The 15,830-nt window shown below is 44.0% G+C and overlaps 2 protein-coding genes across 2 annotated transcripts in view; both read right to left on the reverse strand.

Moving 5' to 3' along the window:
- ccne2 (cyclin E2) overlaps window positions 1-2,421 on the reverse strand; it is a 7,905-nt gene extending 5,484 nt beyond the window's left edge. The window contains exons 1-4 of the mRNA XM_034553228.1: window positions 1,960-2,421; window positions 649-681; window positions 364-442; window positions 218-271 (exon numbers count right to left, since the gene is read on the reverse strand). Coding sequence (XP_034409119.1) covers window positions 218-271; window positions 364-442; window positions 649-681; window positions 1,960-2,012 — 219 coding nt within the window. The 5' untranslated portion in view covers window positions 2,013-2,421. The remainder of the gene's footprint in view (window positions 1-217; window positions 272-363; window positions 443-648; window positions 682-1,959) is intronic.
- A 1,200-nt stretch (window positions 2,422-3,621) lies between these two features.
- Window positions 3,622-15,676, reverse strand: tp53inp1 (tumor protein p53 inducible nuclear protein 1). Its single transcript, XM_034553249.1, is given in 5 exon segments — window positions 3,622-7,275; window positions 8,004-8,502; window positions 12,305-12,464; window positions 12,467-12,676; window positions 15,401-15,676. Coding segments are annotated over 4 exon segments (972 nt in total). The 5' UTR covers window positions 12,557-12,676; window positions 15,401-15,676; the 3' UTR covers window positions 3,622-7,052.
- Between the last annotated feature and the right edge of the window lie 154 nt (window positions 15,677-15,830).

Consider the following 15,830-nt stretch of genomic DNA (forward strand, 5'->3'; position numbering starts at 1 on the left):
TAGCACGATAACCAGTTTGAGCTGCATCATTAAACTCATTGATCACACGAAGATAAAATGAATGACGCAAAGAAAGCATTTTTATATTTAAATTAGGAGAATAACAAAATGGACGCTCAACATGGAAAAGAGGGAAACTAGGCAACAGATTTTAAAAACAACAAGCTCATGAAACACACACACACACACACACACACACACACACACACACACACACCTGTATTTCATAGCTTTGTTTCTTGGCAGCAGGTTGTAGCTTATTCTTTGAGGGCTGGAGAGAGAAAATAAATTAACCGGTGAGTTGATTTCAGCGCTTAGATTTAGAGGAATATTATTATTAAACAGCTGGAATAAAACACAAACCTCTGGTTTCCTCCTCTTCAGCGGGGCTTTGGTCGGCTCGAGTGTGTTCGAATCTCTGGTTTGCAAAGTGATGCGACCGCTGAAATAAACATTAAATAAATCAGCTTCACGTCTTAAAAGGAATCGAACGCTTCAAATGTGTCGGCCCACTAAACTAGAACATTTGTCCAGAGGACATTTTTCTTAAATTGAGGTCAGACAATAGTAATAATATAATTAAATCATAAAGGAGGATTTTGCTCCTCTTTTGGCCCCGAACCGCCCGTTAGAAAACAAACTGCTCACCTTCGTCTGGACATCGTGTCGAGTGAATTTATGCTGAAACAGAAAAATAGAATACAGGTGAGATTAAAAAATAATAAATAAATCTCCTGAAACCATTTCAGAACCTCGTAGAGGGTCCCGAGGAGCCAGAGAGATTAAATAAGACCAGAACCAGATAAAAACACTAGAACACTGATATTAAGAGCCTATCCGGCTCCTGGGGGGTCACACCAGGCCCTGGAGCGACTGGGCCCCCCAACAACCCACCAGTTGGGGGGCCCAGTGTATGTGAGGTTGAATAAGACCAGAGCCACTATAACACGGTTTTACTAAGAGCCCACCTGGATCCAGGACGGTCCTGGAGCCCACCGGGGCCTCCGCTGTGCTCCAGAACCGTTAGCTCCCGGTAGCTTTGAGCAGCAGACAAAGTAGACCCACACCGCCGGTAACGGCGGATCCGCAGCTGCAGCTCACGTGGGCCGTCGACGGTGACCGTCATGTTATAACACATTAATTAAATGGATATAATCGTGTAAAACTCGGGTCGAACGGAGCCGGACTAGCCCGCCTGTTGAAGCTAGTGAGGTGACTACGAGGAGGGGAAATGGAGGGGGGCTGATCGTTTCCCTCGATTTCAAACAAAAAAAAGTCCAAAATGCTTCGTCGGAACCCGGATCCATCGGCTCCGGTACCGAGGCCAGCGTGCGGGGCCCGCCTCGGTGCCTCCGGACGCGGGGAAACGCACAGAAACGCACTTTATTCTGCGGGATCGAAACGCAAAGACGCGCCAATTTCCGGCGCTCGGAAGCGGGAGGATCCGCGTCTCCTGCGGCAGCTCGAGGGGGGAAAGGCCGGAGAAACGGCTGGAGCCACGGGGGGCACGGGCCCGACGCACCGGGGCCAGAACCGGGGCCAGAGCCCATTAAAGCGGGGGGGAACCGAGTCCACCACGAGGTGGGACGGGGGGAGAGAAAGGAGCAAACACACACACACACACACACACACACACACACACACACACAAACAGCCGGTTTTTACACGCTAACTCCACCAAAAACATCACATTTCACGGCCCACACATCCGGGACAGCGCGAGGGAGTCGACCCGTTCGGAGCCGGTCGTGAAAGCGGAGGAAACGCGTTGAATTCCCGTTAAAGATGGAGGAACGACGACCGGCCTCCTCGCTGCTCCGCTGAGCCCGAACTGCGCCGAGGAAAGCGGACATTTAAGATGCGATCGCAAGATGGCGACGCGAGGGGACACTAACGGGCCTAGCATGCAATAAGACGACATGTACGGGTGTTAAGGAGGCCTCCGGCTCGGGGTCTTACCTCTGGGGGGTCAGGGGGGTCCTCGCTCCTCGGTGATCAGGGAATGAATGCATCAGCTGTGGTGGCGCCGGCGCCAATCCTTATATCCGCGTCGGCCCACTGCGCATGCGCGGGCAGGGTCCCCCCCTCCCCGCTTTCCCCAAGAAACGCGCTAAATTAAAGTTTTGTTTTTTTTCCGCGCACGAGCGACCCCGACGTGTTCGTAACGGGGTGACGTCATCCCTCTCCGGTAACCGGAGCCCGTCAACCGGGTGTTTGTTCTCCCCTTGCTTTGTGACGGGCGGTCACGGGGAGGTTTTTAAAAAAATACATTTTAAGTAAAAACGCCGCGTTCCGGTCACTTCCGGTTGAACTTTGACCACTCGGCACGAGCGCTGGAGTCGCCTCGCGACGGCGGCGCGCGCCAACGCGCTCGCTTAACCGGGTTATTTTTGCCTTATTTTACATCAGAACCGCTTCCGTGTGCGAGTCCCGCTTGAGGGCGGGGCCTCCGTGACGTCGGGCCAATGGGAGGGCGAGATGCGAGCGGCGCGTGCTTCCCCCGCAGGATGTAAACAGAAGCACGTGGAGCTGCTGTCAAACAGCCGGTAGAGAAATACTGCTGACGGGTATATTTAATATATAGCGATGTTATTGATTACTGATACGTGGAGGTGCCCACTCATTATTATTGTTGGTTATTGTTTTTATTATCACAATTGGTTAGCATTTTTAATAATAATATTTTTTATTATATTGTTATTTCTTTTTGTTTTTTAAATATATTTATTAACTGTTTATTTTTTTTATTTTTTTGCTATATTCCGGTTTTCTATATTGCTTTGCATTTCACTGTTTTGTTTACTGCCCTTTGCACCAATAAAATAATAACAGATAATTGTGTAACTATAAATATAAACACCAAACTGTGACTAGGGATCTCAATTGTCATTCTGAAACCTCTCATACTAAATATCATTCTGTTAAGGACACTACATTAACTAAAGCACATGGGCATCTTATAAAGACACACATAAAGCAGTTATATTATATTGATGCAATAATGATCCAACAGTGTTGATACTACACATACATGATATTTATTTTACGACTAACTGTATGGTGAAAATAAAACAAGCATAAAGACGCAAAAGTGGGTCCTTTGTGTTCGCTGTGTAGTTATTGCATTGCAACATTTTGTGCTTGCGGCCGAATATTATAAAAGAAATGAACTTGTATTGTTTTAAACAGCAGCTACCCTTCGCTCAAGTAAAAATCGCAATACTCCAATGTATAAACACTCCATTTCAAGTAAAATTAATTGCAAATAGTTCTTTAGTAAAAGTGACAAAAACTAATATAAAGTAAAGAAGGAAAATAATTGCTAATGTTGTTTTTTGATGCATTTTAATGTACATTTCTACCTCTTTAATTTACTAAAATACAATTCCACTTACTTATATTTTTAATATGCAAAGTCATCATTAACCTACAGCTGCCAAACAAAAACTAAGTATGTATGCCAATATTTCTTTCTGGACTGCAGTAATACCTCAAATGAAGACAACATACGTTATTGTCACATGATCTGAGTGATGATGTTTAGAAGCTTCACAAAAGGCTAATAAGCAGCTCTTGAGTTTACATTTATTTGGGCTGAATAAACAAACAGAGACGAGTAAGCTGTGTATGAAAACATTTATTATTATTATTTGTATTATTAGGCTAATGAGAGATCACATGTATTAACTATAACAGTTCGAGAACAGATGACCTCACTGATAATTAGCATTTATTTAGTTGGTTTTTTTTTACATGAAAACAGAGTGAATTGATCTGTCATACATCCCAAAAAAAACAAAAGATGGAGACCAGTTATGTTGATAAATAAAAAGTTAACCCTATAATTCCTAAACCTTTTTTTTCCTTTTTTTTGGCAAAGTGCTGTAATATTCCAGTAAACTACAAATAAAAGAAAAAAGAAAAGATAAAAGCGTTTAACACACGGTGAAAAATAATACAAATAAAATGCCACAAAATATTCTTCACACTTTTCTTTTTTTCTTAAAACAAACAAAGGACAAAAGAGGGTTTTGCTACATCATTCTGTCTGGTTTTTGTTGAGTCATTGTAAAAAATAAAATAAAAACTACGCTTGGTGGGCGCTTCCTCCGAGTATTATATATATATATATATATATATATATATATATATATATATATTTATTATAGCTGGTTTCTGATGTCCGTTTCTGTGTTTTTTTTTTACTCTTGACGTCCACACAAAACAACAAAAAGGGAGTTCAAGTTCTTCACTGATGCATTGTCTGTACATTTTACAAATTACAAGGCATTGAACAAACAAAAATAAAAACATTACAAATCCCTGTTAGTTTGATGACGGAGAGATGAACTGAAGAAATAAAGAATAAAAAAAACGAAAAAGGCTCACGACGGACGGAGGAGGCGGATCCTCCGATTACTTCCGTCTGCAAGTTTTGCCTTTAAAAAAAAAATATACGACGTCTGATTGCAAAGCCAATCGAGAAATAATAGAAAAGCTTAAAAACACCACTCAGCTATGGATTATTTACAGAGCGTTTTTAATAACGCTACCATCACTGGAGATTCAGAAACCACACTGCAAAGAAATACTAAATCATTGTTTTGTACTGCAGAAGACATTAAAAAAAGGAAGATGAAAAGTCAGGAATAAAATGTATTGAAAAATCAATTCATAGGAAGTCATAATTATTTAACATTTAGCGGCTTTTAAAGTCACAACTATGAGATCATGAATGATTTTGACATTCTGTTTATTAATATTATTATTCTGATGCAGTGTGGTGATTCGGTCCCCGGCTCTACTTTCCCACTATTTCAGAGCACGGAGCCCAAGAACTTGTAACAAACACATCAAAAACAACACAATATTAAAAAAAAAATAAAAAATTAGGAAAAAATAAAAACTAGTGAAAAGATTAAAAAGATCATTGCTACTTTTTTTGGTTTAAATATTTTTAACAGTTTAGCAAAAATGTAACTAAGTTAAAAAATAGAATAGTTCAAAAAGCATGAAGTACATTTCAAAAACAATGTTTATGTCAATTAAAAACAGTTTCTCTCCATCTCGATGGATTTAAAACGGTCGACTGAAAAAGCGTCAAAGAGTGAATTTAATTATTTTCAGTCCTGGGACCAAAAAAGTAAAATTTATTTCTCACAAACAATTTTTTTTTCACGAGGGAAAAGCTCGCTGGGACGGAGCTGAACAAAACGCACAAACCATACGTCAGCCATCAAGTATACATCTGCATTAGTTTTTCCTAGAGAGTAAAGGTGATTGGTTGTGACCCTGAGAAGTAGACTGCAGATTCATTGAGAACAAAAAAAATTATAAAAACTAATTTTCCATTTTCTTTTTCTGTTGTTTTTCCACCATCGTCACACCAACACAACTCAACAACCATGCAACAGACCGCACACTAACATGATCAAACATACCTACGCGAGAAAGAGACGCATATATACCGACTTCATACTGATATGTAATTTGTTTTTTTCTTTTCAAAAAAATATTTTGGAAGTTTTTTGTTGTTTTTGTTTTTAAATACATATTTTTTTATTTTTTTTTAACATTTCTATTCATGTCAAAGCTACCGTTAAAACAAGGCGTTTAGTGATATTCAACCCAGTATTTTGTTTTTCTTTAAAAAAAAAAATATCGTGAAAAATTACTGAATTGCGAAGTCAGAGGCAGGTTCAGGTTCAGCCGGCGGCGCGGGACAAAAAAAAACACTTTACCAACTTAAAGGGGCAGAATAATCCCATCGAGACGCTCCGACACTGAGGAAACACAGCAATCGGTTTCTAAAAGAGCGCCGGGCGATCCACGGCCTCGTTACGCCGTCTTTAAACCTCTGAATGCGACAAAATGTCCCAAAATAATGCTGAGTAAACAAACTCCTGGTAACTGCTGCTGCTGCTGCAGGTAAAGGTTTCTATGTTTAATATTTAAAAAGTTGTACGACAACGAACTTCCATAAAGTCGGAGGAGCCGGCGGGCCGACATCGAAGCACCAGGGGCGATATCCCGTCTTTGAGTCACAATCTGTGGGGTTTAAAAGAAAACACCCCAAACACTAGATACTACATTTCCCATGATGCACCTTGACAGTCTGGTGAAGAGCGACGTCTTTCAAAACTTTTTAAAAAGTCCGTCTTCGAGCGACTGCGACGCCGTCCCTTTAATTGACCGTTTCTGCTGCGGCCTTCTGGGAAACGTAGGAACTCGCCATCTTGTAGGTACAAAGAAAAATGAACAAAACAACATTAAAAAAAAAGACCTTTTAAAAGTTCTGACTGGTTGCGTCACGACTTCCCCGCCGACGAGCACGACGTCGCTACCGGCAACCAAACGGCGACATCGCGCCGCTGCAAACGTTCGCTTTCAAGTGATGTCGACGGTTTGGGGAAATGTCTCCTGAATGTGCAACTGGGAAGTAGCCCGCAAAAAAAACCAGAGGCTGTGACGTCATCGTGACATCATCTTTGTGACATCATCGTGATGTCATCATGATGTCATCGTGACGTCATCGCCACGTCCCGCCACGCTCAATGAACCTGCCGCCGAGTAAAGTGACCTACAGCATTGATTCTACTCATTAAGTTGTCCGTGAAGAAGAAGATGGAAAAAGAAGAAGAAGAGAGGATGAGGAGGATGAAGAGGAGGCTGTGGGACACACAATGACCTTTTTCTTTTCATCAGGATGAAGATGGATGGATGAAGAGGAGGAGGAGGAGGAGCTTTTCACCCCACCGGCCACATGAGCTGATAGAATTAAAAAAATAAAAATAAAAACATCACAAAGTCACTTTCCCTAATTCACCGTCCAATCAGATTTCAGGTCGGGGGGGAAACTGGTGATGACACGTTGCTGGTGTAGAGTTGTAGATAAGAAAAAAAATCAGAGGTGGCAGGTGTGATGAAGAGGAGGAGGAGGAGGAAGAGGGAGAGGAGGAGGAGGAGGAAGAAGAGGAAGACGAGGAGGAGGAGGAGGAAGAGGAAGAGGAAGAGGAGGAGGAGGAGGAGGAGGAGGAGGAGCAGGAGGCTCCTCAGAAGTTGAGGTGCCTCTGGCTGGGCTGGTGCAGTTGGGCGCTGCTGCCCTTCGGCGGCCGCAGCAGGTTCAGGCGCCGCAGCGCGTTGCGGGTCAGCGATTGGCCGCGCTGGCCGGCGTTGCCGTCACGCTGCTGCAGGAGGCCGGAGCGGCCGGAGAGCGCCGCGGCGTAGCACGCCGAGTGGAGGGAGGAGCGCCGCGGGACGGCCGGCGCCTCGGGCCTGCAGGGGGGGGGACGTGTTAGATGGAGAACCAGGCTAGACTGAGGTTATATAGAGGATCACGACTAGACTGAGGTCTATAGAGAACCAGGACTAGACTGAGGTCTATAGAGAACCAGGACTAGACTGAGGTTATATAGAGGATCACGACTAGACTGAGGTCTATAGAGAACCAGGACTAGACTGAGGTCATATAGAGAACCAGGACTAGACTGAGGTTATATAGAGGATCACGACTAGACTGAGGTCTATAGAGAACCAGGACTAGACTGAGGTTATATAGAGGATCAGGACTAGACTGAGGTCATATAGAGAACCAGGACTAGACTGAGGTTATATAGAGGATCACGACTGAACTGAGGTCTATAGAGAACCAGGACTAGACTGAGGTCATATAGAGAACCAGGACTAGACTGAGGTCATACAGAGAACCAGGACTAGACTGAGGTCATATAGAGAACCAGGACTAGACTGAGGTCATACAGAGAACTAGGACTGAACTGAGGTCTATAGAGTATCAGGACTGAGGTCATATAGAGGATCAGGACTAAACTGAGGGCATATAGAGAACGAGGACTAAACTGAGGTCATATAGAGGATCAGGACTAGAGAACCAGGGCTAAACTGAGGTCATTTAGAGCACCAGGACTACACTGGGCCTGGCCCTGGTCTAGGTAAAGCTCCCCTCAGTAACTTTAAGTAAAGAGGTCCACCCTGCAGGACGTTACCTGTGTCGAGGGCCGTCCAGCGTGCGCCTCCCCTTCTCCTTCCTGTTGGAGGGCGTCAGGGCGCCGTGCGCGCTTCCGGGCAAGCGGCCCAGATCCAGGTCCAGGGAGCGCGGCAGGGGGTCCAGGGTCCTCCTGGGGGGACTGCGGTGGGCGTACACGGACATGCTGGGGTGCTCGATCAGCAGGTTCTCCAGAGGGCTGGCCTCCAGGAGGACGGGCTGGACGCCGCGGCCCGTGAAGCACGGTGGCGGCGTGACGAACCAGCTCTCCTCCAGGGAGCAGGCGTCCAGACGGAGGAACCCGCCCTCCTCTTCCTCCTCCTCTTCCTCCTCCTCCGCGCCGCCGTCAGCCGTGGAGTTGAGGGAAGTGCAGGAGGCGTAGCGGATCGGGGGGCTGGCCATGGGGGAGGGGATCATCACCAGGTCCTCCTCCTCCTCCTCCTCCTCCTCCTCTTCTTCCTCTTCCTCAGGACCGGCTGTGGATCCGGAGCAAGCTTCAGCTGCAGAGACACAAACCGGTGGAATTAATCATGTGATGCATAAACAGGAAGTGGAGTCTTTGAATCGTCCAATCGGTCCCAAGTCTAGTGACACATTTAAATATATATAAATATAATATTATACCATGAAACTTCACCACTGACAAGAGGAGTTATTGTGTTACAAGTTTTATGACATGTTATGTGCATCTGAGCTGTGAGTCCTCTGACTTCTGGACTTCCTGTATCTTGCTGAGTATATTCTTTAAAGAGGTTTCTCTGCTATATTACTACTGTATCTGCTGTATTTAGTTATACTAGAATGCTAGTCTGTACTGTCTTTCTAATTTGAACATTTTGAGCTGTGATTTTCTTGCTTTTTTACACAAGTGTCTGAAAAGTCAACCAAACCAGCTAGGATTTCAGTATTTGCTCTGTAATCCAAATCTACTAGGGACTAAACTTTATTCTACTTTCTACCTTGAGGTAAACTGATCTTTGTCCTTAATCAGTTTGGCAAGAATTTCACATTCTAGCAAACTGAGACTTCACTGTTAGCAATGAATCCCCTGCCTGAGTGCCGACTCATACCAGTATCTATCACTAAGTGGGCAATTCCTTCAACGACCTGTGGGCGGGCTCGACACAGCTGTAACCAATTACCGCCAACTCAGGTGTATAACCAGGTTGGGGCTTGTAGCGTCAGGGAAGACTCCTCGTATGAAGACTTGGAGGATAAAGACCTAGGAGTCTTTCGTGGGAGTCAAGACTCAGAGGATAAAGACCTAGGAGTCTTTCATTGGAGTCAAGACTCAGAGGATAAAGACCTAGGAGTCTTTCATTGGAGTCAAGACTCAGAGGATAAAGACCTAGGAGTCTTTCATTGGAGTCAAGACTCGGAGGATCAAGACATAGGAGTCTTTCGTAGGAGTCAAGACTCAGAGGATAAAGACCTAGGAGTCTTTCATTGGAGTCAAGACTCGGAGGATAAAGACATAGGAGTCTTTCATTGGAGTCAAGACTCGGAGGATAAAGACATAGGAGTCTTTCGTAGGAGTCAAGACTCAGAGGATAAAGACCTAGGAGTCTTTGGTTGGAGTCAAGACTCGGAGGATAAAGACCTAGGAGTCTTTCGTTGAAGTCAAGACTCGGAGGATAAAGACCTAGGAGTCTTTCGTTGGAGTCAAGACTCGGAGGATAAAGACCTAGGAGTCTTTCGTGGGAGTCAAGACTCGGAGGATAAAGACCTTGGAGTCTTTCGTAGGAGTCAAGACTCGGAGGATAAAGACCTAGGAGTCTTTCGTTGGAGTCAAGACTCGGAGGATAAAGACCTAGGAGTCTTTCGTGGGAGTCAAGACTCGGAGGATAAAGACCTTGGAGTCTTTCGTAGGAGTCAAGACTCAGAGGATAAAGACATAGGAGTCCTCACACCCAGGACATGGTCTAACCTCACACCCAGGACATGGTCTAACCTCACACCCAGGACATGGTCTAACCTCACACCCAGGACATGGTCTAACTTCACACCCAGGACATGGTCTAACCTCACATCCAGGACATGGTCTAACCTGATAGTACATTGTACTTTGCCCGTTCACTTCGCTCGGCTTCTGCCAATCAGCTTGTAGCTCCTTCACTTTGAGCTAAATCACGACTGTTTGCTGTGCTGGCTCCTCATTGGTGGAACCAGCTCCCCATTGACATCAGGACAGGAAGTCTCTACAGACTAAAAATACATCTTAGTGACTACACCTTGAATAGGGAAGGTAGAGCCGTAGTAGCACTTAAATGTCTCTTACTGATAGCACTTTGTAGTTTAACGTTATTGAAGAAATTGTACTTGCTTGATTCTTGTTGTTCTGAGTTTGGACTCATGGTTTAATGCACTTATTGTAAGTCGCTTTGGATAAAAGTGTCAGCTAAATGTAATGTAATGTAAATATGCAAATGAGGCATTATGTAATGGTAACTTTAGTAAATTTAGGAGAAATCTAGAGACGCAAAAAGACAGAATTAAAATAAATGTTTTATTTCTGCTAGAATTAAAGAAAAATAGCGAAATGACCAGAGTAGGAATTTTTTGCGGGATATTTCTGTCAATAAAAAAATAAAAAAATAAACCATGTTTTTCGGGTCTCAAATATGGATCAATACTGGCCTCTAATATCTAATGTATAAATCTAATCGTTTTCATCATGTAGGTGAACTAAGCCTTTAAGGACATTAAATGTCTTCAACAGTCTCTGCTGGAGGCGTCGCTGCAGTACCGACAGTGGGCCAGCAGGGGGCACTGTGACCTCACTGAGCAGACGTAAACAAAGCTCAGCGTCACGTGACCCGACTGAAACCTGCATGATTTATCTTTGGATCACCGCAGGAAACAGAAAATACAGTCAACAGACATCAAATGCATCTAATGTTCTCCATGTTTATAGTCATAAAATAATAATAATAATAACAATAATATCTCAGGTTTACAGGATGCATTTAACATGTAGACACTGTCTACTCTCTGTTTTCGGCCTGTCAATCACCTTGTAGCCCCGCCCCTAAAGCGTACCCTACTATAGATGTGAACAAGAATCTTTAAGTTATCTTGAGCATGAATCGAGTTTTGGGAGTAAAATAAATAAATAGTTGTTTCCGTCTCAGAAACCAGGTAAAAAACCCAAAATGTGTGTGTGCGTGTTTATTGTAATGTCGACAGGATTAAATGTTTACTTTCTCCACATCTTTGTTGTGGTGTTTATATTTGGGTGTTTTTATCAGACCGGAATGTTAAATCTATTAAAAACCTTCAACAACCGTTGGTTAGACCCTGAGCTGGACTCAGCTGGACTCAGCTGGACCCAGCTGGACTCAGCGGGACTCAGCTGGACCCAGCTGGACTCAGCTGGACTCAGCTGGACCCAGCGGGACCCAGCTGGACTCGGTGCCCGTACAAGTCTCTGGACCAGCAGCATCAGCTATTTTTACCTCAAGCTTTTGTTTGGTGTGTTTACAGGTCGGCGACTAGAAACTGCACCAAGCCCCCCAGACCGGAATGAGTCGCCGTCTGCGAACCCCCCCCCCAAAAAACCAGACCCTGACCCCCCCCCCCCCCCCCCCCCCCCCCAGTCTGAAGTATTCACACCACGGTGGAATCGGAGACGGGTCAAGTGGGTTCAAGACCGGCACGGAGGGTGAACGGCAGACCAGAGCAAAGCTGTGTGTGTTTGTGTTAAATTTAAACTGTCTAAAGTTTTACTGCATCTGTCTTTCTGATTTAAATTTGATTAACTCTCATCCAATAGTTTCATCCACTGGTCATCTTTCAGATGTTTCTCTATACAACCAGAGGAGTCGCCCCCTGGTGGTCAGGAGAGAGAATGCAGCTTTAACACATGAAGCATAGACTTCTATACAACCAGAGGAGTCGCCTCCTGGTGGTCAGGAGAGAGAATGCAGCTTTAACACATGAAGCATAGACTTCTATACAACCAGAGGAGTCGCCCCCTGGTGGTCAGGAGAGAGAATGCAGCTTTAACACATGAAGCACAGACTTCTATACAACCAGAGGAGTCACCCCCTGGTGGTCAGTAGAGAGATTGCAGCTTTAACACATGAAGCATAGACTTCTATACAACCAGAGGAGTCGCCCCCTGGTGGTCAGGAGAGAGAATGCAGCTTTAACACATGAAGCATAGACTTCTATACAACCAGAGGAGTCGCCCCCTGGTGGTCAGGAGAGAGAATGCAGCTTTAACACATGAAGCACAGACTTCTATACAACCAGAGGAGTCGCCCCCTGGTGGTCAGGAGAGAGAATGCTGTGATTTCTTACCCAGGTAGTTGACCAGGATCCAGTCTTCATCGTCCTCTTCCTCTTTGCCGTCTCCGTTCCGGTTGCGTAGACTCAGCTCTTCTTCTTCGTCCCCGAACAGAGCGCTGGCGAACCTCTGGAACATCTCAGGACGTCCTGCGAGGGCACGAGGCAGAGGGAGGAGGAGGAGGAGGAGGAGGAGGAGGAGGAGGAGAAGGAGGCGCGTGGCTCTGGGCGACGGCGGGGAGGCGTGGCGGCGCTCGCTTTGGTCATCAGCTGCAGGGTTTCTGGGCTCTGGTCCAAAAGGTGCTAAAGTGCATCAACGAAGGTCGTGGATCATCTGGACATCGCTCAACGTCGATTGGTCGAGAGTGCAAAAGTACAAAACGAGCCCTGAGGGGAGAGAGAGTTTATTAATAAAACTATATATTATGAAGCTTTATGCAGAGGGGTTAGTTCACTGTTAGCATTCAAAAATACATAAATAAATACTTCATCCCCGCAGCTCAAGTTGAGTCTCATGTTAATTCAGTCTCAGTCCTAATCTGGTCTCATAAATCAACGCCATAACCAGCCGGTAAAGACGTTTGCGTCTTTTTGCTCCTCTTTTGGTCTCCACCTCCACCGTCGGCCCGTTAGCCGCTAAAAGCTCCACGTAGTCGACCGGCTGCAACCGACACACAAACACGTTTTACGGCCTCATTTAGGGGGCGGAGCCTTAAAGTTCTACAATACTATGTGGGTCAGACTCAGGAGAGAAGCCCGGTGGAATTAAAGGGTTAAATAAAAGAAGTACAAATGGTTGTCGGCGTCATGTTTGATCAGAAAAAGTCTTTTCACATGAAAGCTTCATCCTCAAAATGAAAATACATGAAACCTGATCTTCCAAAACAACTAGAAAGGCATTTGTGTGTACAGTTATGAGCAGATGCTCCCATAATAAATGAATATATATATATTTGTTTCTACCCGTCGTCCTCTATCAAAAAGAGCCTCCGTCTCTCTGTGAATGATAACCGGTGCAAAAAGAAGAAAAAAGCCCATAAAGTGTTTTATTCAACAGTAAATAAAGAGACGCTCAGCTGGTCTCAGACCAGTGTTTCACGGAGAGGAAAGTATTAGTGGACAGAATAAGAAGTGATCAGTGTCGCAGCTGCTGTACGAAGGGGGAGTGTGTGTGTGTGTGTGTGTGTGTGTGTGGGGGGGGGGGTCCTTTGGCACATTTACTAGAGCCAAGAAGCCAGTGTTCCTCTGGGGTCGTTATGCCCTGTGCTTTGCCTCTGAGCCAACACAGATTGTTATGGTATTTACTTTAATTAATCTAGTTTTTATTTCATTCTTTTTTAAATTATTACTGCTACTTTTTATTTATTTGTTACTTATTTTATTGTTGGTTTATTTACTACTCATTTTGTTGATGTATACAATAAACCTTGGAGAATGTTATTTTATTAGTAAAGTTTTGTTCACACTTTTTTACTTTTATTACTGTTTAATGTAATTTATTGCTTTTTTCTTCATTTTATTGTCTTGTGTGTATTTTTCTCATATTGACGAATTGTTTGATTTCTTTCCTCTTTTACGTTGATTATAATATATAACTTGTTAAACATTTCTTGATGATTAAATAGGTGCGATAACGTGCTCTCTCCACCAATCAGCACACAGAGACACGGTCACATGACTTACGTTGACGAGAACAACTGAAAGAAGAAGAACAAATAGTAATATTGTACTGAAAGGTATTTTAAATATCTTAAAATCACAAAACCTGACGGGTGACGACTGAAAATGGACTTTGATCAAAATAAGTTGTTAAAGAAAACCTGTAACGACATCAGAAAACATTAACACGTGTATTTGTATTGTCGTCTTTTATGAAACGTGTATCAGAAGCCTGTAAATCAATGTAATGCGGTATTTTTAACATGTAACATGTTAACTAGCTGTTAAAATAACTGCCTGATTTCAACAGTTAACAATTACAGGGAAACACAGATCCCATTTGTTTATTCCCAGCGGCACCTGAACGCGTATTCCTCGGCTGTGATGCGTTCAAACACTCGCGTGCGAGCTCGTATTTCTCTGCCCGTCTTTATTCATTGCGAAACAAAACAAAGAAAAGGGCTTCTTTGAAACTCCGCCTCTGTAAACACCGAGTAGACTGACAGTCTGCTGCACCTGTTCCTCCTCCACCCGCAGGTTGAATAAACCACTCGATATTCATTCTGATTACCGTAATAATGATAATAATAATAATGATAATAATAATAGAAGTCACCGGGCACAAAGGAAAGCTCCTCTGGGCGTGTTTTATAGGAGATTAATGTCATTAAATGGGGTCACTGAGTCAGAGCTGTGGCAATGAATGCATCCATTACATCATCATTTATTAAAATATCTTAAACAAATCTGATGTAAATACAGGCTGCGGGATTAAAAACACACTTCAGTTCATTTGCATGAGCAGAAACAGAGATAGGTGAGAATAAATATGAACATGAAGAGGCTGTGGTGTGTGTGTGTGTGTGTGTGTGTGTGTGTGTGTGTATATATATATATATATATATATATATATATATATATATATATATATATATATATAGTGACGTACGACAAGTACTTTCTCGAATTTGTGAATATTATGCAGAAAGATCTCATTTTAATATGTTACTTTGTTATTTAAAGTTGTAAACTACATGGAATAGTGAAACATAATCTCCTAAAATGTCTAGTTTCGTTCGACTGAGACCAAAACATTTTGTACTGGATCAATTATCAAAAAGCGGATCGATCCGCCATCGGACTAATCGGCTCACTTATTTCATCAAGAATGCGGTTGAGCGACCGGAAGTGGCCGAACAACAATCTGGAGCAGCGGAAAAGAAAAAAAGGGGAGGAGCCTGCTAACAGCCTAGCTAGCTTAAAGCTAGCAGGGGAGAACAAGAAGAAAACGCGTCGCAAACGTTCACAAAACACATCGCATCCGTTTAATATCCGTCCGCTTCTCTCCTCGCGAGGCGCATCTACGGCGATGCGGATGTTAAAGGTCGCCAACGTCACGATAAGAGGCACCGGGGCCGTTAACGGCCACCGAGAAGAAAACAAAGAACTCACCTGCTGCAGAGAAGATGTACAAAAATAAATAAAGGATCCGTAGAACTGAGGTAGACGCGTTAACTTTTCGAAAAATAGAAAAACTTTTAGGTTTCTTCGCGGAAGAAATAAAGTATATATATATATATAAAAGAAACAGTTAATTTAAGGACTGTCCATCGGGAGGTTTTCTTCCTCTTTTCTTGTTTCCTTCAGTCCCGTTTTTCCTCCCCGACCGACTGCTCCCTTTCTTTTGTTGTTGTTGTGTGGCGCTGCACACAGCTGATCGGCGTGACGTCTTCCTCCGGCAGCAGCCTATCGGAGGCCGGTACAGGCCCTCGGAGCGGCTCGGCCAATCACACGCGGCGTTACGGCCTGTCACCAACACACGTGACCCCGTGCCGGCCCCGCCCACTTTTCTTGAACAAGGGCATGACTGGGCGCAGCGCTC

Source organism: Cyclopterus lumpus, chromosome 16 (genome assembly GCF_009769545.1).
Source record: "Cyclopterus lumpus isolate fCycLum1 chromosome 16, fCycLum1.pri, whole genome shotgun sequence".
Taxonomy (NCBI): domain Eukaryota; kingdom Metazoa; phylum Chordata; class Actinopteri; order Perciformes; family Cyclopteridae; genus Cyclopterus; species Cyclopterus lumpus.